We start from the raw sequence: 24912 nt of genomic DNA on the forward strand, positions 1-24912 counted from the left end.
CAGCTGTCCTGCAGGACAGAAGCACGGTGCACCTCCAGAACGCAGCACTTCCCTCAGCACTGCACTGAGATGTTAGCCTAGCACCATAACGTACGTGCAAACGCACAATCAGACACTCAAATACTTGTCTGCATCGACAGTACTCAGCTTTTTCGGGGCCTGGAACCGTCTGTGTTCAGATCCAGCAGAAGTCCGCCCGAGAATGGATCAGTACGTAAATCAGGTCCCCGACACTTGACAGTTTGAACAAACTTTGGTGAGGAACTTTTCACGGTCAGTTAATTTTGGGTTGGGGGGAGAATTCAAACAGAATGCTTTCAAAAAGTATTACCACAACACATCCAGCCCAAGTGACCAGCTTCAAATTATTATTTTTTAATTTAACGTTTTAAAAAAAATACACGGTATTCAGTTTCGAAGATTCTTTGGAATTCCTGACGGACAGACACTGATTGCCACGCCTCGGTATGAAGCAATTCTCAAGTAAGACACTGATTTTTCTTTTCAAAACGAACAGTGGAAAACTATTTTCTTTTTTAAAAAAGCACAAATTCAGTGCATTGAAGAACACAGTAGCTGGGAGACACGACAGAGTCCAACTGGTGCTGAACACACACACACAACACTAACGTTAATGCTCTTGCTGTTCGCGATAAAGGGAGCCTGAGTGTTCCTCAGAAGCTGGCCAGCTGCTTCTGGGTCGACAGAAACTCTGCGATAACCTCAGCCCTCCCAGCGAGTTGTGAACCTTTGCCCCGAGGGGTTACATTCAGAGGATAACAATTGAAGACTTCCCGTAAAATTGGGGCGGGGAGGGCCGCCAAAATGCTATTCCTTTCCACAAAAGGTGCTGTGTGCGACAGACACAAACTGTTTTGTGCGTTGGTCTTCCGATGGGTGCTGCGGCCAGTAGCCACCACCACATCACCGTGCCAGCTTCACCAGGGGTAGAAGTCAGAAGCCCTGTCTGCCACTCTGACTGAACGCCCCAATCTCTCAATGGGGTTGCTGCATTAGGGCCCAGCATATACTAAAGGCCACCGCAAAATGAGCTGGAGAGTCTCCATCTCTTGCCCCCCTGGCCCCTCAATGAGTCCAAGACCAGGGAGGGGGGCAAGATTGGAGCTGGAATTCTCACAATGGCTTTGGCGCCCATTAAAATTCATGGAAATTCCTTGGGAACCTAAAAAAACTCTATTGCATGGGAGAGATTCAAAAGGTGAAAAATTAAATTGTTTAAAAAAACTCAAGACTTCTAGTCTCTGGTTTAAATTGAAATTTCTGGACATGTCTCAGAACAAGGATGTCCGATGACCAAAGGAACTAAAGACAGACATATCAAGAGAGCGAGACAAGCAGAACGCAAGTGAAGGAGAGCAGCGGAGAGCACACACGAGGGAGAGAGATACAGACAGACAGAGGCAGACAGACAGAGGCAGCGAGGGTCACAGACAAAGTCAGCAAAAGGCACAGAGAAGACAGAGGGGCAGGCAGACACACAGACAGCGAGGGCCACAGCCAGACGGACAATAGACAAGCACTATCCGACTGAACATGGATTTAGCATTCAAATTTTTTTTTTTCGTTCCATCGTTGATGGGGGAAAATTCCAAAAAGACATGGAAAACCTTCTCAAACTGTGCGCATTAAGGGTCTATTCACATTCAAATATCAATAAATGGTTCACAAACACTCACACCCAAACAATCCCCCCTCCTCCTATGCACAGACCTTGTATCGATCGCATTCTTCCAGCATGTCGAGAAATTCCCTTCAGTCCTTCTCAACACATGCAGCCAAAAACCAAAACCTGGTCAAATATCTCTCTCGAACTGACAAAAAATATATCTATATATATTTTGCAAACTTCCTACCGCTTTTCCCTTTCGCCTCGTCCTAAGACAGTGCAGAGTTCCACAGATACCCTCCAATATAAAGTACGATCAGCAGCAAGCTATTTGGCCATGGAGGGCATCGCCAAGCCCATTCCTGTCCTCCCCTGCTGTAAACACACACACACACTCTCTCCAGCATGGGTTACTGGACAGGGTTCCCCTCTGCCCACCCCACCCTGCTGAGCCTAGAGGCCAACGGTAGAGGCCACCCGTCACCCCCCAAATGGAAGATGGGCCAACTCTCGCACAGACTGTGAATCGAACACAGGGCTCTCCTCGTTCTGCGGGGCCCTCACTGAAAGGCTGTGTTCACCGACCTGCCACCCCATCAGCTGGGGTTGCAAACACAAATTTCAACTCGCATTTCTCCCGACAACAGCACAGCCCTCAACGAGCCCTGGTGTCCGTATCGCGGGGCAAAGACAGACCGGTTTGTCGGTTTCTGCTTTGCCGAGGATCATTTCACTCCCCCCACACCCCCCCCCCACCTCCACCCCACACCCAAAACCGAACAGAGTTCCAACCTGACTGAGGTTTTAAATAAAGCCCCCGGCAGTTCCGATTCTGAAGCCAGCTCGTACTTCCCTGGTCAGGGAGAAGATTTATTAAAACTGATATTCCGGTTCGTCAAGCACTGCAACACACACACATAGACAAGGGTCATCGAGAGTTGATTGTCACCAACTTGCCAACAGTCGGACACGGGCTGTGTTTGGAATCCTGATGGGGTCTGCAATCAACTCGTCTCCCATGTCTGTCGATCAGTCGTAACTTGACTTGAGTTGAGTTTTAAAATGCCCTTTAAAATATAAAGGCTGGAGGTTGGGGGGAGGGGGAGGGGGGGAGGGGTGCCTCGTACAAGCTTTCAGGGGTTACCGACAGCGACCGTCAAATAACGACGGGCTTGCACACCAGGTTTTACGGTAACTTCCTAGTTCACCTCTTGAAGACTGCGGAGCGCTTTTCGTACCATTCTTTGACCACGCTTCGGCTAAAAGGAGCGCGCGCGCCTCAGGAGGACGACATGTCCTGCCGCTGCTTCTTGGTCATGACGTACTTGAAGAATTCGTACACCGACCACGAAATGGCCGTCGAGGGCATCTGGTAAATGACGCGGGCCTGCACGCCCTTGAAGTAGGCGGGGAGCCCGCCGATTTGGTACACCGTCCTGAAGGCGTTGGCCATGCCAGAGAGGTGCCCGTTGACCTTCAGCGTGCCCAGGGCTAGGCTCTCCTGGGTGTTCAGCAGCGTCTTGCAGACGTCCAGCGGGGTGGTGGCCGCGGCAGCCACTGCCCCGGCCAGGGCGCCGGAGACCAGGTGAGACGAGGGGTTGTAGCAGCGGCGAGGGTTCAGCTGCTCCTGCAGGACCTCGTAGGTCATGAAGTGAATGGCCTGGAACGGGACATTCATGGTCAGCTGGGTGGTGTAGCTGCGGTAGAAGGCCCGGCTCCCTTCCGCTCGCTGCACGATGCGGATGCAGTCCCAGACGCCTTTGTACGGAGACTTGAACATCTGCATTCGTTGCTTGACAGCTGTGCGGGTTGGGAAGGAAGGGGGGGGGGGGGAAGAAAAGAAAGAGAAACACAAGGAGTTAGACATGGTCTCCGTTCAATGCTCATGAATCAACCACTCCAAGAAAACTGAAGACTTTGTTATCCGTTCCCCCCCACTCTCCGTTGTGGGTTTCAGTTCCACAAGCACTGGTTGCCCCTTGGCGACCCCACCCCAATGGTCCTTGTTCGGGTGAGACTTTAGACCATGTGCATTGGCAATGCCCGCACCCTCCCAAGGTGGGATGAAGGGAAAACCGTCATCGACATGTTTCTCAATCTGGGTTGGAGTCCAAGAGTCAGCCCAACGTCAAGTGATGAGCCCTTCCCAGCAGGAATGGGAAGTGTGGGAGGACTTCACTCTTGCCAACGCCTAAACTGCTGGGCCCTTACTGCTTCCCAGGCGGAGAATAGCTCGTAGTCAACTGGAGCAGCCCATGCTTTCTCTCAACCCCTCAGCCCACTTGGCGAGGAGGAAGAGAGAACAGACTGCCTTCTTATTGAACTGATCAGTTAATCCACCTCGCCAGCAGAATCACCATGAGGCCCAAGGCCATGAGAATTGGCGCAAAGTGGAATAAACCCCTCCGTGAACAGGAACGCTAACTGGCCCTTAGCGTCACAACGCCTCACCCCCGCCCAGAAGTCATTACCTTCAGCTGGCGTCATCACAGCGTCATGCAGCAGTGTCGCCGTGCTTCCCGCTATACCTGCGGAACAAAGGGGACATCAGCCAGTCTGGCCCTCACCTCGCAAAAGCTTCGGGAGTTCTGGTCACAACCAACGCACGAACCACGATCGGCAACATCCAGCCAGAGACTTACACAGCACCAGAGACCAAACATCTCACTCCCCTCACGTGGAAAGCCAGCATTTCTCAGGCACCATGAAGCACACATACCCTACACGCGTGTGACAGTGCCGTGTTGACCCAATGTGCTCTTAAAGTATATTCGGCAAGAGACATACAAAATGCTTCAGAGCATCCCCAAGCATGGCATCGGGGGGAGGAAAAAAAGGCAGAGACAGTCGCGTTCACAGGGCAACAGTGGCACAGAGCTGGGGTCTGATCGCCTGCCAATTCTCTTGTCCAGGACAGGGCGACAGCGCACCGGGGGTGGGGGGAGCAAAGAGGGGGAAATAAATGAGATCAAGAAAGAAAGACCAGAAAGGAAGAGAAAGAACTTGCATTTGCAGAATGCCTTTCATGTCCTCGGGATATTCCAAAGTGTTTCACAACCAAAGTGGGACCTTGAAGGAGAGGGGAGAAACAATGAAAAGACACTGGTTTCCAGCAGGGTGAACACACTGACTGCTGGCTGTCACATTATAATCTTCATTCCTGTATTGAGGATACATCATCTTCTATTCTCGTGTGGAGTGGACAGATATAATTTTATCAGAATCAGACACCACTGTGACTCCTTGTCCTCCAAGATGCTGCAATCCCTTGGACCATACTTGTTAAATTACATCTAACTGGGTGAAGCAGTTTGTCTGCCAACTGTGCTCGATAGCTCCCCCATGTGCGCTGGAATTTGGGGCAATGGCTAAATGACCCTGCCCTTTGGCCAGACTCGAGCCACCGGTCCGCTCAGTCCCTGTCCCCTGCAGTTGGGGAAATCACAATTACCACCCATCTGTGTCACCCATGGCTCAGTGGGTAACACTCTCTCCTCTGAGTCACAAAGTCCTGGATTCAAGTCCCATTCCAGAGCACATAATCCAGGCGGACACTCCCAGTGCAGTACTGAGGGAGTGCTGCACTGTCGGAGGTGCCGTCTTTCGGATGGGACGTTAAACCAAAGCCCCGTCTCCTCTCAGGTGGACGTAAAAGATCCCATGGCACTATTTCAAAGAGCAGCAGGAAAGTGTCCTGGCCAATATTTATCCCTCAACCAACACCAAACAGATTGTCTGGTCATCACATTGCTGTTTTTGGGACCTTGCTCTGCGCAAATTGGCTGCCACGTTTCCCTATGTTACAACAGTGACTGCACTTCAAAAATAATTAATTGGCTGTAAAGAGCTTTTGGACATCCTGAAGTCGTGAAAGGCCCAAAATAAATGCAAGTTCTTTCTTTCAACATTGTCTTCAAAGCTTTCGAGCAGAAAGCAGGTTATTAAGATAAAGAACAGGGAATAATCTATGGCTGGATTGAGTTCTCGGAGTTGACCATTTGGTGATTTCTGGTCAGTACTGCGATGGAACTTCAAGATCCATCACAAAAGAGGGCCCACTACCCCTGCAAATACGGACTGGAAACCACTCAGTAAGTTTAGAGTCCCCCAAACACCTTCTCCACAGCTGTTCAAATCAACTTGATGAGCAGCTTTTTATTTTAAATCATTTTCTTAAAACCAAATCAGGGCAGACCCACCTCCCTGCATGACCCTGTCCAGTAGCTGTGGTTAATGGGAGCTCCCAAAGTCCAACCCACTTGTCTGCAGCTTCTCCTGTTCCGAGCAGAAGCCCAGCATTTCGCCAACCGGTCCTCCTTGAAACAGATCCCTCCACAGGCCCAGAAAAGTAGCGGAGAAGCTGCACCCCACCCCGACAGGGAATGGGAACCTCTCAGGTTCACTGGAACAGTTCAAGGAACACAGTGACGCAAGATTGGGGAGGGCTGGGGGGGATACAGGGTCATCGGTCAGCGAATAACAAGTCGGAAAACCTCAGCTGCACCGTCTGTTGCTGTCACTTGACCAGCAGTGAGGAACCACTCTGACCACTGAAGGCACGACCTCTCCTAATTGCTGCTGAGCTCGGTCTCTCTGGACTCGTGTCAGGAAGGTCCAGAATGGCTCTTTCCTGAAAAATGCTGCAGCTCAGTCTGGACAGAACACTTCAATGAAATGGCTGGTTCGAATCTCAAGTGCGCTCAAACGTAATGGCAGTTGGTGAAGTCAACCCAACCGTCCGGCCAAGAGATCTGATTGGAGAGACCATACCTCTCGGCACACATTTTTGCTCTCCTGAAGGCCCCAATTCTCCCAGGTCTGTCTATAAGGCATCATCAACCCAGCAGTCCCCTACCCAAGGGGTGTTTTTCACATGCAAAGCTAGCAGGGGTGGGCCCATCATAGCTGAGCCTGACTTTGAGAGAGAGAGAGAGAGAGAAAGAGAAAGAGAAAAAGAGAAAAAGAGAAAGAAAAAGAGAAAAAGAGAAAGAGAGAGAGAGACACGCACGCACACTGCAGCAGAGACAGGGATCAGGAGCGGGAACCCTAGCCGATGTTTTCCCTCCCTTTTCCAGGCCACAGGAGGCTGACACAAACTCGGGCTCCAGTTGAGATCAGCTGACAACGCACTCACCTCTCGGCTGATAATGATTAAACATGACCCAGAGTGTCACTTTGGAGGCAGCTTCAGTGGGAAGCTATCGCGCTTCTGATTCAGAAGGTTGTGAGTTCAAATGACACTCCAGAGGCATGAGCACACAATCCACACTGACACTCCAGTACAGTACTGAGGGAGCGCTGCACAGAAAAATAGGAGCAGGAGTAGGCCCTTCGAGCCTGCTCCGCCATTCAATATGACCATGGCCGATCCGCTATCTCAACACCATATTCCCCCTCTCTCCCCATACCCCTTGATGCCTTTGGTGTCTAAGAAATCTATCTAGCTCCTTCTTAAATATGATGTGGAGATGCCGGTGATGGACTGGGGTTGACAATTGTAAACAATTTTACAACACCAAGTTCTAGTCCAGCAATTTTATTTTAAATTCACAAGCTTTCAGAGGCTTCCTCCTTCCTCAGGTGAATGTTGTGGAAATGAAATCCTCGAAATGAAATCGCATTTATGAATCACAGAACAATGCTTGGTGATTACAGACAGTTTTTTCAACTGCCCGTTGCCAAGGTTCAACATCTCATCCGAAAGACGGCACTTCCGACAAGTTATCCGCTTCGGAAGGAAAAACAGAAAGGCAGAGTATTATTCAAATGGCGCAAGATTGGGAAATGCTGATATACAAAGGGACCTGGGTGTCCTTGTACACCAGTCACTGAAAGCAAATATGCAGCTGCAGCAAGCAGTTAGGAAGGCAAATGGTATGTTGGCCTTCATTGCAAGAGGATTTGAGTACAGGAGCAAGGATGTATTACTGCAGTTATACAGGGCCTTTTTAAATATATTCAGTGACTTGGCCTCCACTGCCTTCTGTGGTCGAGAATTCCACAGGTTCACCACCCTCTGAGTGAAGAAATTTCTCCTCATCTCAGTCCTAAATGTCCTACCCCGTATCCTGAGGCTGTGACCCCTCATTCTGGACCCCCCAGCCAGGGGAAACATCCTCCCTGCATCGCGTGTCTAGCCCTGTCAGAATTTTATATGTTTTAATGAGATCCCCTTTCATTCTTCTAAACTCCAGTGAATATAGGCCTAGTCGATCCAATCTCTCCTCATATGTCAGTCCTGCCATCCCAGGAATCAGTCTGGTAAACCTTCGTTGCACTCCCTCCATGACAAGGACATTCTTCCTCAGATAAGGAGAACAAAACTGTACACAATACTCCAGGTGTGGTCTCACCAAGGCCCTGTATAACTGCAGTAACACATCCCTGCTCCTGTACTCAAATCCTCTTGCAATGAAGACCAACATTGTACAAGAACACCCAGGTCCCTTTGTATATCAACATTGTACAAGAACACCCAGGTCCCTTTGTATATCAACATTTCCCAATCTTGCGCCATTTGAATAATACTCTGCCTTTCTGTTTTTCCTTCCAAGGCGGATAACTTGTCGGAAGTGCCGTCTTTCGGATGCGATGTTGAACCGAGTTCCCGTCTGCCTTCTCAGGTGGATGTACAAGATCCCATGGCCACTATTGGAAGAAAAGCAGGGGAATTCTCCCCAGTGTCCTGGGCAATATTTATCCCTCAACCAGCATCACGGAAACAGATCACGTGATTATTCCTTCTCGGGATGCAGCCGTCGCCGGCAAGGCCGGCATTTATTGCCCATCACTACTTGCCCCGACAATTGAGTGGCTTGCTCGGCCACTTCAGAGAGCAGTTAAGAGTCAACCATGTTGGTGTGGGACTGGAGTCACATAGAGGCCAGACTGGGTAAGGATGGCAGGTTTCCTTCGCCATAGGATATTAGTGAACCAGTTGGGTTTTTACAAAAATCCAACAGCTTCACGGTCACTGATACCAGCTTTTTATATTTAATTCACAAACTGCCATGGTGGGACGTCAACACTCATTCTCTGGATTGTTTGTCCAGTAACATACCCAGTACAAAACTGTACCATAACTCATTATTGTTTGTGGGACCTTGCTACTGCATTCCAACAGTGACGACAATTCACAAGTATTTCATTGGCTGTAAAGCGCTTTGGGATGTCCTGATGTCGTGATAGGCGCTATAGAAATGCAAGTTCTTTCCTTCTTTCTCCACCAATAATGACAAGTGTCACATTAAAGTGCAATTCACATTAAGAACAAAGAGCGAAGCTGACAACAAGAACATGTACATTCACTCGATCAATATTGTGGCTCACTGACGATCTTCCAGCCAACCCACTTCAGCTCCCCAGCCTTCCTTCAACCTCCTGCTCATCATGAACCCTCCTCTTCCTCTTCCTCTTCCTCTTCCCCCAAATGCTACCTTGGCTACTGCACACTAACAGGCTTTAAAAAAACATTGGGGATAAGAATGACTTGGGTCCTCTGAAAGGCACCAAACTACACCGGTCTAAGCCAGTAAGTTAGGTGCGGCTAATGCTGAGCAATCAACACAAACACTTCCATGTGGCTGCTCCAAGCTTCCTCCAGTGGGTTTCCTGGCAAGGGTTGAACCTCTGCCCATCAAGGGGCACCAGCCAGGCGCTTGCCACGTGCCAACTTGCTGGGCATTCCCTTCTGCCGTCGGCAGGTTGCTCAGGAGGCAGCAGCAGGCACGGGTGGGGTCGATTGGACCCGCAAGGCCGATTTCACGGTCGCTTGGCTGACCCCTTTCATTTGGAAATCTGGTCTGCCCACTTGCCGTGAAAATAAGCCCAAAGCAAAAGTGGGCACCGACATCCAACCTGACTGAAGCCCCTTCACGCCTTCCGGTGACAGCGTGTGAACCCCCATTCACTTGGAACGAGATCAGAAGTGGCCTTGCACTCTTCGATTCTAGCAAGGAGCAGCCGCCTCGATCCAGTCCACACTGGGGGCCTGCTCAACACGACAAGTTCAAGAAATCTACAGACCTCGTCACACTCCCAAACAGCCGACAGCGAAGAAGGGCGGGGACAGAACACAAGAGCAATGCTTTTAAAAAGGAGATAAAGACAACCCAAAGCTCAGTGCTGATAACGTCAACACAAACCGTGCCCCGCGCAACAAAACCGGACGGGCCCCATTAACAGCCACACATTTTTACCCGACAGACAGGCATGCAACAGACAACTACTTTGGAAAAGCTTACAGTCGCTGGCTGATTTAAGTACAAGAGGCGAGTCAGAGTTGCAGCAGAATGTTAGAGAACAGAATTCACCGGACTGAATTGTCAAATACCGTTTGCTAAGTGACTATTGCCACCGTGATTGATGGCATCGCTTAAAGTCCTTTTCATTTTCTCATAGCATGCAAAATACATAGCGTGGGCGGGTCCTGCACCAACCACCATCGCATTCAGTCCTCGCAAAGGCCTCCAGAACCCTTCTGTGTGCATAATCTTCTGAAGAGCGTCAAACACATTCTTGTACTGTGCCTTGGGGTCAGGCTGGAGGCTCTGCATGCGTGTCTGTGTAGAGAAAAGAGCAGAAAAGAACAGGTAACTCTCGGGAAAACTCCCTCAAAAAAAAACACTCCCATTCACATCGCGCCTTTGCGTGACCTCAGGACGTCCCAAGGCGCTTTCCAGTGACTTTTGAAACCTCGTCACTGTTCCAATGGAGGAAACGCAGCAGCTCATTTTGCGCACTGCAAGGTCCCACAAGCAGCCACGGCCAGCTGGACTGTTTTATTGATGGTGGTTTTAAGGGTAAATATTGGCCAGGACGCCGGGGTGAACTCCCCTGCTCTTCTTCAAAATAGCACCATGGGATCTTTTACGCCCACTTGAGGGGGCAGACAAGGCCGCGGTTTCATGTCTCATCTGAAAGACGGCACCACCGACAGTGCAGCACTCCCTCGGCGCTGCACTGGACTGTCAGCCTCGATTTTGTGCTCAACTGCAAATAGACGATGTCAATACAAAGTAGAACAGAACCACATTTACAGCTACGCGTTTGTTAAAATCACTCTCATTGACTCCCAGTGGGGTGTGAATTGGAGTGTGCACACACGGGCTTGGACGGCTCGTGGACAATAAACAAAGGGTGGTGATGCCAGACACTCAACAGAAAGCAGTTTTCACTTCCAGGCGTCCTGGCCAAAAAGATACAAGATTCTACAAAGGATTGGTGCACCGAACTCCACAAATGGCCACCAAATCACACAGCTGGAAGCTTTGTTTCGGGACCAGATAGCACAGTGAGTCAGTCACGAGGGCTCAGGCTGGAGGAGGGGGGGGTCAGCCTCTGGGCTGCCTGGAAGAAAATTGGAAAACTCACCCTGAGGGGCTGGTGTGGGGAGCAGAGCATATCCACCAGAAGTGCTCCTGAGGTAGGGCCGGGGCCTACTGTTGGGGGCAGTCTATTAAACTTCTCCCTGTAGTTGGCTGTACTCTACCGGCCATGGCGGTGCTTTGATGGAAAATACTGGGTGCCAAAATTGGGATCGGGGGAGAAAGAGTGGAGTGGCCTATCCCACAGAACTATCCTTCACCTTCAGCAGCCCCCTGGACAAGTCAATTGGTCTTATCAAGGGCCTCAACCATAAACTGCAGAGTGGCTGCTGCCGATTTGCTGCACAATTCCAAGAACACTTGCCACACACTGGAGATAACACAGAGCATTCACTGGGTCCACAGATACCTTTGGAAGGGCGGTGAGAAAGACAAACCAACAGGCACCAGCTAGTCGACAAATAAACAGGCCCGCCCTTATCGGACAAGCTCCAGGGACTAACGTACAAAGAGGTGCTCAGCGCAGTCTTCACTGATAATCGGACATGTCGCCCATCTGTACGTGCGCACAAACGAGATGGAGAAAGGCCATCAGTACGCCCTTTAGACCAGCAGGAGAGGGTCCCTCCTGCTCCCCAGGCGATAGCGCTCATACAATCCAAGTCATTTTCACAATGTTAATGGCCTGAATGCACTTCAGAATGCCGGGGAGATGGTGGAAACGGATGGTGTTGATTCATTCGAAGGCAAATTAGCTGGATCTCTCTCGGAGAATATTTTGGGATACAGGATTAGATTAAATCGGAGACAAGACATGTGAAAAGTGTAGCAGGCTCGGGAGGAACAGGTGACTTCGGAGCTATGGTTCCCAAAGCTCTCCACCACTGGGGGGTTTCCCCATGTCATGTCTGGGTTCGTTATGGACTAATTGGTGGAGATTGATTGCTATGATGAGTCAATAACTCCATTATCACCATGAGACGACCAGGATGGTAAAATGCGAACTGGATGAAACTTGACCTTCTCATGTCTAGCAATTCCTAGGTCAATCTCTCCCTCGATCCTACTGAAAACCAATTACATAATTCGCTGCTCTGGAATCTTGTCCCCATTTTCATAGACACAGACACAAATATGCCAAGAGCAGCAAACCTCATTCCACATGGAGACATGGTGGCAGGTTGAGCAGAGCCAGACAACAGGCCTGTTTGCCTTAAGTCTGCCCTGCAGGCTTTTTTTTTTTTGGAGACAGTCTGGGATATTTTGCACTGATCATTCCCATCACAATCCGCATCTCGGTTCAACATCTCGGGCAATTCACTGCACGGGATTAAGAGATCCCGACAATCAGCAATAATTTGCAACAGCCTCCCAGCAGGAAGTCAGCTCTCAGGTTTCACTGCCTGAACTTTGTACTTTTGCCGAGCCAGACAGCTCGGGGCTCGTCGTCACTCCCAAGTGAAACCAACTGGCCCGATGCCCGAGGTCAGCTCCGCAGCAGGGCCAGCTCTCCGCAATTGAGCCTCAAAAGGCCATCCTGTTGACACAGCACAGCCACGCTGGATGGCCCCTTTAAATTTTAAAAAAAATGTCCAAGTCAGCCGTGTGGCTTTGGCCAAATCAGCATTCCCTCCCTGGTGAACCTGTCGCCACATTACAGAAGTCCTCCCTTGCCAGATCTCTGCAGAAAGCAGCAAAACTTTCATTCCAAACAGTAAAATACATGTTAAATACAAGGTTTATTATTGAGATTACAAACCATCAGTGGGTTTTGGGTGGGGGAGGGGGGAGAGAGAACACAATTGGCTTCAAAATGAACTCTGAACCCAGGACTATTAAGGCTTCAGGTTATCCTCATGCCCCACCTTCCATATTTACCATGATTATCGGACATAAGCAAACATCTTTATCAAATGCTAACCAGGGTATTCTCTGTGCTTTTGACAGTGCACAGAAGCCCGACACGCAGAGCTCACGATGAGAATACCAGAACTACGCACACACACAGTGAATTCTGCACACTCATCCTCGAGGATATAGTGCCAATTTCACTTTGGCTCGACTGCCTCGCTGTAACTAAACAGCACAGGCCCAAAGCCCGAGAGTGGGGAGACAACCTGGCTTGCAACTAAACCACACCATGAACGACATTGACTGTAGCTGGAGGGTGGGTTGTGGCAGGGACGAGGGGCGAGGTGGAAGGGGGGTCAGTTCACCTTGCAAAGCTTGAGTTTTCAAAACCTAACACCCACACAGTCTGCTTTTTAAAATCCAAATGCCTGCAACCCTGCGAGCAGGACTTCCCGTTCATTTTTATTAGCAGATAAGCAGGTGGGGTGTCCCCTGCCCGATCCAGGCACCCGGCCTCCAGCCGGTTGGCTCGGCAACATCGCTGTCCAGTGATCACGGCTGGACGGTGTGCATTTGTGGGTTGATGTTGGCTTGCTCGCACAATGTCCTGCCTCTGCTCCCTCCCCACCACCCTCTACAGTTCAATGGTCCGCCAGCACTCTGCTCATGCTCACACTTGGTGGTGGTGGTGGTGGTGGTGGGGGGGGGGGGGGGGGGGGGGGGGGAGAAAGGTCACTTGGGCTAGGTGCTAGGGCTGCCAGCACCGCAGGAATGGATCGACGAGCCAAGAGTTAACACCATCCCTTAAAAGCTTTCAAAAAGAACCAACCATTAATGCAGTAATGTTTCGAGAGTGCACCCCATTTCCAATGCTGCAGTTCTATTATCCCAAACACAGGTTACTTATTTGTAACAGTCAGAGAGGCCGCAGGGTGAAAATGCCGGGCATCGGCCCAAATCCGAGGCATCTTCTGCTTCAGACCTCCAACGGTTGCAATAAATGACCAATAGTTCAAACGGCCGGAGGTCGCAGTTCTTGCCCCTCTTTCAGCCGCTGTCCTGTGCCGCCATTGCAATCTACAACAACTTGCATTAACGTCACGCCCTTAACGCAGAAGAACACGGTCAGGCAGAGGCGCCATCAAAATAAACGGACGTTGAACCGAAGGAGATATTGGTGGCCGTGGCCAACAGCTTGGCCAAAGAAAGGAGGATCTTAAAGGTGGTGAGGCTGAGGGAATTCCAGAGGGTGGGGCCGAGGTGACTTTTTGCATGACTGCCAATGCTGGGGTTGAGGGAGCGGAGAGGCACGAGAGGCCAGAGTCAGAGGAATGGAAAGTTATGGGGTGGGGCTGGGCGGTTGTCCGAGCCGACAGAACGGAGGGGCGAGGCCGTGAAGGGATTTAAAAACAAGGATGAAAACTTGAAACTTGAGGTGTAGCGGGACCAGGAGCCAACGTCGGTCGGCAATCGTGGGAGAGATGGGTGAATAGGACTTGGCGCGGGAAAGAATACAGGCATCAGAGGTTTGGATGAGCTGAAGCTTATGGAGGCTGGAGGATCGGCAGGAGGCCAGTAGAGCACTGGAATGGTCAAGTTTTGAGTTCACAAATCTATCAATGAGTGTTTCAGCAGCAGATGGGCCGAGGTGGGGGCAGAAGGGGGTGATGTTACCAAGGTGGAAGTGGGCAGTCTTTGTGTTGAGAGGATTTTGGGGTCAGAAGCTCAGCTCAGGACGAACAGGACACCCAAGGTCACTCGCAGTCGGGATGAGCCTGAGACGGTGGCCAGGAAGGGAGATGGAGTTTGCAGTAGGGGCCCCAAGATGGCGGCTTCGGTCTTCCCAATGTTGAACTGGAGGAAACAGGTCAGCCAAGACTGGACGTGGAACTAGCAGTCCGACAACACAGAGGCAGTGCAGGGGTGGTGGAGAGGTAGAGCTGAGTGGCATTGACGGCATTAATGAAACGGACCTCATGTCTTGAAACGATGTCACCCAGGTGCAGCATATAAATAGGAGGAAGAGGGTGGGAAAGGATAAATCCATGGAGGACTCGAGGCAACGGTGGGTGGAGGGCAAGAGAAGCCGAGACGAGAGACGAGTGGATAACTTCGAGCAGGAATCTAAATCATCACAAATTGAAGATAAAAACCTGACAATTTTGCAGCAGTGTGGGCCGTAGGTCAAACCCACTCCTCTCCAGTTGGGGTCCAGCCCCCTTGGGCAGCAGAAGCTCTCTTGTACTCCGTCCAAGAACCATACTTCGTATCAGACCGCCTGCAGGCCATTAGCCGACTGGGACGGAGGAGAGAAAGACACACAGCTGATCCAGATTCTGTTCTTGTTTTTACTTCCCTCACAGTCAGTCATCTGACTCTGCTCCTGGGCCCACTTAATGGGCTCGGGAGCAGGACTCTGGGGTGATCTTAATCTTTCCTGGTGAGGGCACAGAGTTGAATTTGGGAGTCCGACCACTGCCTCAAAGCAATGTCGGCTAACACAAGAGGGACTGAACCGAGCGCCTTTCTAGATCAGCGTAGGTTATTACCGCATGGTCCCTGAAGGGGCGGGAGGGGGGGGAGCAGAGATCCCAGTTGAACAATTACTGGGATTATGTCGCCCACACTCAGCTGCTCACTAACTCCTCAAAGCCAGCTGCTGCTAATTGGGTCACTTGCTACTTTTTACAAGTTTTGCCTTGCCAAACAAAACAGGAAGCACATTGTAAACAATCGTTCTGGTCAGCCAGCAGACTGGTACAATTCCCCCTTACTCGTCACTCAAAGCTTAACGTTGACCAGTTGAGCGGGCCAATTGGGGGTGGGAAGAGGTGGGAAAAGGAGGAGCAAGAGGCACAGCCAACCCATTTGGGACTGAAGAGCATACAATGGTCACAGCTGACAATTTTTACATAAAATTGATCAAGACTCTCAGCAAGTCCCAAAAGTGAATTGTTTCACCAAGCGTTGTCACTGTTGCCACAAAGGCAAACACAGTGGCCATTTTCTGCACAGCAAGGTCCCATGAACAGCAATGAGACCAACAGCAGATGAATCTGTTTGGATAGTGACAGCTGAGGAAGAAATGATTGGCCAGGACACGACAACTCTTCAAATAATGCCAGGGGGCTTTAGTGTCCACCTGGAACAAGCAGACGGGGGCCTTGGCTTAATGCCTCATCTGAAAGACAGCACCTGCAACAATGCAGCACTCCCTCAGTACTGCACTACAGTGTCCACGTGCTCAAGTCCTGCAGTGGGCAATGGACCCGTGGGTCAGAGGGCTACTAACTGAGCCAAGCTGATGGTGGCGGCAGATTTTGATTCTTAGTTCAAGGTTGGCCATTTCTTCGTTGGGACCTTAAGATTGTTTGAGACCTCCACAGTCTCATCTGCATCATGGGCTGATGATCACGTAAACCTCACCAAGCTCTAGCTCCAGATCGGGTCACTGAACACTGCCATTTCTGTTTCTCAATGTAATCTTGTCAAGTCACATCTGATCAAACTTCGAACGAACCAGCCCGTTAATAAATCTAAAAACACACACAGCCCTTAAAAGTAGTTGTTAGTTGAGGGGGGGGTGGTGGATGTGCTGAGGAGAAATTAATGTGCTGGACAGAGCATGACTGCAGCCAGCAGTGTTGCATGAGGAAGACTTGTGCTTCAGGAAAGCAAACTGACCTCTGGCTGATTTGATTTATTATTGTGCATCTGTTACATGCACAGGATGTACAGCACACAAACAGGCCATTCGGCCCAGCTGGCCCATGCCGGTGTTTATGCTCCACACGAGCCTCCTCCCACCCCTCTCCGTCTAACTCCATCAGCATAGCCTTCTATTCCTTTCACCCTCATGTGTTTATCCAGCTTCCCCTTAAATGCATCGATGTTATTCGCCTCAACTATTCCATGTGGTAGCAAGTTCCATATTCTCACCACTATCTGAGTAAAGAAGTTTCTCCTGAATTCCTTCTTGGATTTAATAGTGACTGTCTTATATTTATGACATCCACTTTACGCCTCCCCCACAAGTGGAAACATCTTCTCCACACCAACCCGATCAAACCCTTTCATAATCTTGAAGACCTCCTCAGTCTTCTCTTTTCTAGTTCAATCTTTTCTGATTGGAATAAGGTCCATTTGTTAATAAGTCAGTAATTTCAACACACTGCCATCAAGAACTCTGGTCTGCGTTTGATGATCTGCTGGATTTAGAGAGAGTAGTGGCACAGTGCAAGGCATTGAGTCACCCAGCACACAGATGGAGCAACTCCTAAACTCCCAGCCAGACAGACAGACAGACGGATGCACGCACACGTCCGTGAAGAGCAAGTTAGGGGAAAGGGCATGGATTGTAGATTGTAGGGGACAAGATTCAATTGCAGGAACTGCTGCACAACAGTTCAATACAAGCCCAAAATTACAACTTCAATTAACAAAGGAAGCCTTCTTTGCCCAGCTGTGTTGTAAACCAACTGTGCAAATGCTGGCAGAGTGACTCAGGATGACTGCTTTGTTCTTCTGCTCTGCAATGATGCAGCACGGTGTCAGCACGGGCAGCACCCTCGCCTCTGGGTCAGAAGGTCGTGGGTTCAAATCCCACTCCGGAGACTTGAGTACACAATCTAGGCTGACACTTCAGTGCAGTACTGAGGGAATGCTGTACTGTCTGAGATGCCGTCTTTCAGACGAGACATTAAACTGAGGCCCCGGGCACTATTTTGAAGAAGAGCAGGGGCCAATATCACTCCCTCAACCAACATCACTAAAACAGATTATCTGGTCATGATCTCACTGCTGTTTGTGGGACCTTGCTGTGCACAAATTGGCTGCTGTGTTTCCTATATTACAACAGTGACTACACTTCAAAAGTATTTCTTTGGCTGTGAAGTGCTTTGTGACATCCTGAGATCGTGAAAGGCCGAGGCCTTGTATAAATGCAAGTCAGTCTTTCTATTGACTGTCAACTAAAAACACACAATGCTTTCCCGAGATCCTGGTCCCACTGCCAGTCTCACTTCCTCTCCTAAAGGCACCGACTCCTTGGCAACGTACAGTTCGACGAGCATCTCCCAATACCTCACCGACCCAGTTATTGTCCACCCGAAAGTCTCGACTGTTTTTGCCATGTCATAGCTCTGCATCCCCCAGGAACACCCAACAGATCAATAACCCAGACCAATTTTCTTTCCCCCACCCCCTCAAGGCACTGAGGTCAACTGTGGTGCCCCTCACATTGCCTTGCCCGACAGAACCTGACCCAGGACTCAGCTGCTTGCATCAGAGTTTCAACTGAGCTGCAAAGCCAAGGACATCAACTGGGACTTTATAACGTTGGGCTCTGTATCATTCGGTTGATCATATTATACAGGGTTTCATGAGTCACCAGCGACAGTAATCAAGAGCAGTCTCCGACTCAAGCCTGAACTTGCAGTCCCATTGCACAATTCCATTGGACACTGAAAGGGTGAAGGAAGCATCCAAAGAATTAGTGACCCATTGAGTGCCCTAGTCGTCAATATAGGAGAATGGCCATTCAAAACTAACTGGTATTCAGCATTCAACGCAGACTCTGCGTGATATAGTCAAGAATGAAAGGTATCATTTGTTTTCAAGACTAGGAAACGTTTGAACAACATGCATTTATAAAGCACCTTTAACATAGTGAACATCCCAAAACGCCTCACAGGAGCGATTATCAAACAAAATTTTTAACACTGAAGGAGATGTTCGGACAGGTGTCTAAAAGCTTGGTCAAAGAGGTAGGTTTTAAGGATCGTCTTAAAAGGAGGGGAGAGGTAGAGAGGCAGTGAGGTTTAGGGAGGGAATTCCAGATCTGAGGACTTCGACAGCTGAAGGTACGGCCGCCAATGGTGGAGCGAAGGAAATCTGGGACACATAAGAGGCCAGAATTGGAGGAGTGCACAGATCTTAGAGGGTTGCAGGGCTGGAAGAGGTCACAGAGATCGGAGAGGCGAGGCCACGGAGGGATTTGAAAATAAGGATGAAAATGTTAAAATCGAAAAACAAAAGCACTCATGTGGATAAGGACCTTGACCAAGTACAGCAGGGAGGGAGGCCATTCGGCCCATCTTAATTTATGCAGCCAGACCCTCAAATCCCCTCAGAGTAGAATCCAACTAAGATAAAAGCTCCCAGGCTTTCTGCCTTCACAGCTCACCCTGGCAGTTTATTCCATACCATGACAAATTCCTGATCTAAGTCCCACGTCTCCCTTTGACTAGTTTTAAATCTATGTCCTGATCTCCCAATTTAACTAATATTCTGGACTGAACATATCCATTCCCTAAACTATCTTACATACTCTAAGATCACCACCTACATTATATCAATGACTCCACTACAAAAATACCTCTGACTGCAAAGTACTTTGGGATGCCGAGATTGTGAAAGGTGCTACAGAAATGAAAGCTCTTTCTTTTAGGTACGTTTCGACATTGAAAAGCCTCAAGCGTCTCCAGTCTTGGCTCATGACTCAAACTTCAACCCAAAGCCCAGGTGTGATACAATTGGTGTGGTGTTCCATAGTTCTGATGTTTATAAGTGGGTCAGCGGGGGCAACAAAAGTGACAAGATCACACAAGAATCTACTAAACACATTTAGTGTAAAACAAAGTCAGACTTGCATTTAGATAGCACCTTTCACAACCTCAGGGCAGCCCAAAGCGCTTTACAGCCAATTAAGTACTTGTGAAGTGTTGTCATTGTTGTAATGTAGGAAACGGGGCAGGCAATTTGCACACAGCAAGGTCCCACAAACAGCAATCAGATAATGGCCAGATAATCTGTTTTAATGACGTCGGTTCAGGAGTAAATATTGGCCAGGACACCGGAAGAACTCCCCTGCTCTTCAAAACAGCACCATGGGATCTTTTATGTCCACCTGAGAGCGCAGACGGGGCCTCGGTTTTACGTCTCATCTGAAAGACAGCACCTCCGACAGTGCATGATCACCGACAATGCATGGCATGGAAAATGGTACAGGATGCGAGTGTGTTACTTCCAGGGAGTGCGCACAATACTTAAGACTTTTAATAGATTGACTGGTACCCAACGTTATAGGAAAATGTAAGTCACATGAGTGACTACACATAAACTTATCACCTCAAACTGCTCTCTTCGGTCGGGAGCTCAAACACGCAACCCAAGTTTGGAAGGACAAAACCTCCAATTGCACGCTGGGTCTTTCTCGAGGTAATACGGACATCATGAGGGAAAGCAGCTTTGGATGACCCACCACCAGCACCCTGCATTCATGCAGACCTCACTGGCAGCAACACTTGTCAAGAGCACTTCACACTTAGGAGGAAAACAATACAATGCACATCGAGGGCAGGGGGTGGAGAGGGTCGGATGAGGAAACAACGGTGTGGACAAAGGGAAGGGTTCTGAAAAGGTTTCTCAAAGCGAGAAAGCGGAGGGAACTAGGGAGGGATTGCGAGAGGCAGGAACTTAATGTTTGAACGGGCAGCTGCCAATGGCGGGGCAGAGGGAGCAAGTGGGTCTGGTGCTAGAGCAGAAGGTGGAGATCACTGAGGGAGAGTGGGACAAGGCCACAGGTGGGGGGGGGGCTTGAAGAGGACAAGAAATTTCATCTCAACATGCTGGGATACAGGGATACAGGGAAGCAGCAGAGCACGGAGAGGATTGGATAGGAGTGCAAGGCTTGGGAGGAGGACACTTGGCTCAGCACTGTCGATGGGCCAAAAGCTTGTGGAGATCTGAGGCGGACAGGCCGGCTACACTGACTGAAGCTTCGAGCGGACAAGGAGGACAGACTTCAGCAGAAGGGGAGAGATATCGGCCGTGGCAGACAAGGCTGAGGAGGTGCTTTTGATAACGGAGTCCTTGTGGATAATGGGAGTATCAGTCCAACAGCACGCCAAGGTTCCCCACCTGCTGACTCAGCATGAGATAATAGCTAGCAAGGTTGACCAGTCCTAGCTGAAACCCTATTGCTAGCACGTCATTACTATATTTCCTGAGTCATAGACAGTTCATCCAAGATAACCCTGCAAATTGTAAAACCAGACACATTTCCCAAGTAGAAAACTTTTGAGCAATCTTTGTGCCCTCAGCCAGATACATAAATTTGGGGATTTCCATTTAAGCCACATGTAATTTGCGCAAGAATTCTTGCAGAGAAATCAGCAGAGCTTCATTCCTGGAAGCTTTCTAACAGCAATGAAAGCTGATCCCTGTAACACAACTTACACCATCCTTGATGAAGGTAACCATCCCAATGGTCTTCGAAGCAGCATTAAAAAAACAGACACCAACTCAAAAGAGAAAATATTGGGGAGGGTGACCAAAGTGCAGACATAGTTTGGGTTTTGGTGGATGGGGCTGAAAGGAATTCCTCCACTTCAGTTAACTGACAGGTGCGTTTGCAGAGTGCACTCATTCAGAGAAAGGTCCTAGCACAGGTAGATATGCAAAGCCCATAACCTGCTAATTACAATAAAGGGTAAGAGCTCATGTTCCCCGACAGAGGGCAGTCCGAGTACTGTTATATCGAGAACACACTCCGATCCAAGGGTATAACCCCAGATAAAGGTGCATGTTACCGTACAGATAGGAGCCCCAGTGCTGTTATATGGAGAATGCACTCCTATCCCAATGAGAACACACAGGCAAAGGTGCATGTTGCCTTACAGAGAATAGTCTCAGTGCTGTTATATGTAGAATGCATTTCTATCCCAGGGTATAACCCCCAGGTAAAGGTGCATGTCATCCCACAGAGAGCAGTCCCAGAGCTGTTACATATAGAATGCACTCCTATCCCAAGGAGATCCCGCAGGTAAAAGTGCATGTTACCTTACAGAGAGCAGTCCCAGAGCTGTTATATATAGAATGCACTCCTATCCCAGGGTATAACCCCAGGTAAAGGTGCATGTTACCCGAGAGAGAGCAGTCCTAGTGTTACATGTCGAATGCACTCCTATCCCAAGATGTGGAGATGCCGGTGATGGACTGGGGTTGACAATTGTAAACAATTTTACAACACCAAGTTATAGTCCAGCAATTTTATTTTAAATTCACAAGCTTTCGGAGATTTTCTCCTTCCTCAGGCAAATGTTCCTCACTCCTATCCCAAGGCTAAGCTGCAGATTAAGGTGCATGTAACCTTAGAGAGAGCAGTCCCAGTGTTATATGGAGAATGCACTCTCCTATCCCAGGGTATAACCCCAGGTTAAGGTACATGTTACTGTACAGACAGCAGTTCCTGTGTTATATGTAGAATGCTCTCCTATCCCAGGGTATAACACCAGGTTAAGGTGCATGTTACTGTACAGACAGAAATCCCAGTGTTATATGTAGAATACACTCTCCTATCCCAGGGTATAACCCCAGGTTAAGGTACATGTTACTGTACAGACAGGAATCCCAGTGTTATATGGAGAATACACTCTCCTATCCCAGGGTATAACCCCAGGTTAAGGTCCATGTTACTGTACAGACAGGAATCCCAGTGTTATATGGAGAATGCACTCTCCTATCCCAGGGTATAACCCCAGGTTAAGGTACATGTTACTGTACAGACAGGAATCCCAGTGTTATATGTAGAATACACTCTCCTATCCCAGGGTATAACCCCAGGTTAAGGTACATGTTACTGTACAGACAGGAATCCCAGTGTTATATGGAGAATGCACTCTCCTATCCCAGGGTATAACCCCAGGTTAAGGTACATGTTACTGTACAGACAGGAATCCCAGTGTTATATGGAGAATGCACTCCTATCCCAGGGAGAACACGCAGGTTAAGGTGCATGTTACCCGAGAGAAAGCAGTTCCAGTGTAAAATGAAGAATGCTCTCCTATCCCAGGGTAAAACCACAGGTAAAGGTGCATGTTACTCGAGAGAGAGCAGTCCCAGTGTTATATGTAGAATGCACTCTCCTATCCCAGGGTATAACCCCAGGTTAAGGTGCATATTACTGTTCAGACAGGAATGCCAGTGTTATATGGAGAATACACTCTCCTATCCCAGGGTATAACCCCAGGTTAAGGTGCATATTACTGTTCAGACAGGAATGCCAGTGTTATATGGAGAATACACTCTCCTATCCCAGGGTATAACCCCAGGTTAAGGTCCATGTTACTGTACAGACAGGAATCCCAGTGTTATATGAAGAATACACTCTCCTATCCCAGGGTATAACCCCAGGTTAAGGTGCATATTACTGTTCAGACAGGAATGCCAGTGTTATATGGAGAATACACTCTCCTATCCCAGGGTATAACCCCAGGTTAAGGTACATGTTACTGTTCAGACAGCAGTCCCAGAGTTATATGGAGAACGCACTCTCCTATCCCAGGGTATAACCCCAGGTTAAGGTGCATGTTACTGTGCAGACAGGAATCCCAGTGTTATATGTAGAATACACTCTCCTATCCCAGGGTATAACCCCAGGTTAAGGTACATGTTACTGTGCAGACAGGAATCCCAGTGTTATATGTAGAATACACTCTCCTATCCCAGGGTATAACCCCAGGTTAAGGTCCATGTTACTGTACAGACAGGAATGCCAGTGTTATATGTAGAATGCACTCTCCTATCCCAGGGTATAACCCCAGGTTAAGGTCCATGTTACTGTACAGACAGGAATGCCAGTGTTATATGGAGAATGCACTCTCCTATCCCAGGGTATAACCCCAGGTTAAGGTACATGTTACACGAGAGAGAGCAGTCCCAGTGTTATATGGAGAACACACTCTCCTATCCCAGGGTATAACCCCAGGTTAAGGTCCATGTTACTGTACAGACAGGAATGCCAGTGTTATATGAAGAATGCACTCTCCTATCCCAGGGTATAACCCCAGGTTAAGGTACATGTTACTGTACAGACAGGAATGCCAGTGTTATATGGAGAATACACTCTCCTATCCCAGGGTATAACCCCAGGTTAAGGTGGATGTTCCTGGACAGACAGGAATGCCAGTGTTATATGTAGAATACACTCTCCTATCCCAGGGTATAACCCCAGGTTAAGGTCCATGTTACTGTACAGACAGGAATCCCAGTGTTATATGGAGAATACACTCTCCTATCCCAGGGTATAACCCCAGATTAAGGTCCATGTTACTGTAGACAGGAATGCCAGTGTTATATGGAGAATACACTCTCCTATCCCAGGGTATAACCCCAGGTTAAGGTCCATGTTACTGTACAGACAGGAATGCCAGTGTTATATGGAGAATACACTCTCCTATCCCAGGGTATAACCCCAGGTTAAGGTCCATGTTACTGTACAGACAGGAATCCCAGTGTTATATGGAGAATACACTCTCCTATCCCAGGGTATAACCCCAGATTAAGGTCCATGTTACTGTACAGACAGGAATCCCAGTGTTATATGGAGAATACACTCTCCCATCCCAGGGTATAACACCAGGTTAAGGTACATGTTACTGTACAGACAGGAATCCCAGTGTTATATGGAGAATACACTCTCCTATCCCAGGGTATAACCCCAGGTTAAGGTCCATGTTACTCTGCCGCTGCCCGGTCCACCCGAAGCTGCGGCCCCTCCCTCCCTCCCTCACTCACCTTGACCGAGTCGATGGGGAACATCAGCGAGTGCTCCAGGACCCCGGCCACCGAACCGGCCATCATGTGCGTTCTGACGGAGACGCTGGCGGGAAGGGACTCGTACACGTCCCCCTGCACTTCGTCCAGACAGGCGGCCTGCTCCCCCTGCCCGGCCGCCTGCACTTGGGGCTCCCGACCGGCGCCGTCCATCACCAGGCGTGGGGGGTCGCGGAGACCGCGCTCCGCCGCAACGCAGCTCAGATCCATGGAGGGGACCCGACCCGCTCCCAGCGCCCGGCTTATACACTAGCCCCGCCCCCTCCCTGACGCACGCGTACGTCCCGGCGTGACAGACGTGCCCCTCTCTTCTTCTCCGCGGTGATTGACAGCCCTCTGCGCCAATCACTTGGCGGAACCTCCCGGGCGGCTAGCCAATCAATGAGGACGGGGCGGGGCGGGGCGGAGCGGGGGGGCGGGCCCGCCGCTGCTGTCAATCAAGGGGCCAGCGGCGGCCAGCGTTGGCAGGCGGTGGCCGCGCCTGCGATTGGT

The 24912-nt window shown here is 49.5% G+C and overlaps 1 protein-coding gene across 2 annotated transcripts; it reads right to left on the reverse strand.

Annotated features, from left to right (window-relative positions):
- Positions 1-354: 354 nt before the first annotated feature.
- On the reverse strand, positions 355-24679 carry LOC137335721 (mitoferrin-2-like). Of its 2 annotated transcripts, XM_068001028.1 has the most exons (4): positions 24382-24679; positions 9960-10188; positions 4099-4155; positions 355-3427 (listed from the first exon to the last, which is right to left on the reverse strand). In XM_068001028.1, exons 1-4 carry the CDS (start codon positions 24628-24630, stop codon positions 2907-2909), a joined length of 1056 nt encoding a protein of 351 aa, XP_067857129.1. In that variant the 5' UTR covers positions 24631-24679; the 3' UTR covers positions 355-2906. The 2 variants fall into 2 exon arrangements, with proteins under 2 accessions (XP_067857129.1, XP_067857130.1); XM_068001029.1 differs by lacking the exon at positions 24382-24679 and having other exon boundaries at positions 9871-10052.
- Positions 24680-24912: the final 233 nt, after the last annotated feature.

The sequence above is a fragment of the Heptranchias perlo genome, chromosome 20 (assembly GCF_035084215.1).
Source record: "Heptranchias perlo isolate sHepPer1 chromosome 20, sHepPer1.hap1, whole genome shotgun sequence".
NCBI classification, from domain to species: domain Eukaryota; kingdom Metazoa; phylum Chordata; class Chondrichthyes; order Hexanchiformes; family Hexanchidae; genus Heptranchias; species Heptranchias perlo.

Bases quoted from the DNA above. Each gene is read 5' to 3' on its own strand.
- LOC137335721 (XM_068001028.1), bottom strand. From the start codon at position 24,630: ATGGATCTGAGCTGCGTTGCGGCGGAGCGCGGTCTCCGCGACCCCCCA. The intron at 10,189-24,381 runs GTGAGTGAGGGA...TTCTCTACACAG, and splicing joins TCCCCATCGACTCGGTCAAG to ACACGCATGCAGAGCCTCCA. The intron at 3,428-4,098 runs GTAATGACTTCT...CAACCCGCACAG, and splicing joins TGTGATGACGCCAGCTGAAG to CTGTCAAGCAACGAATGCAG.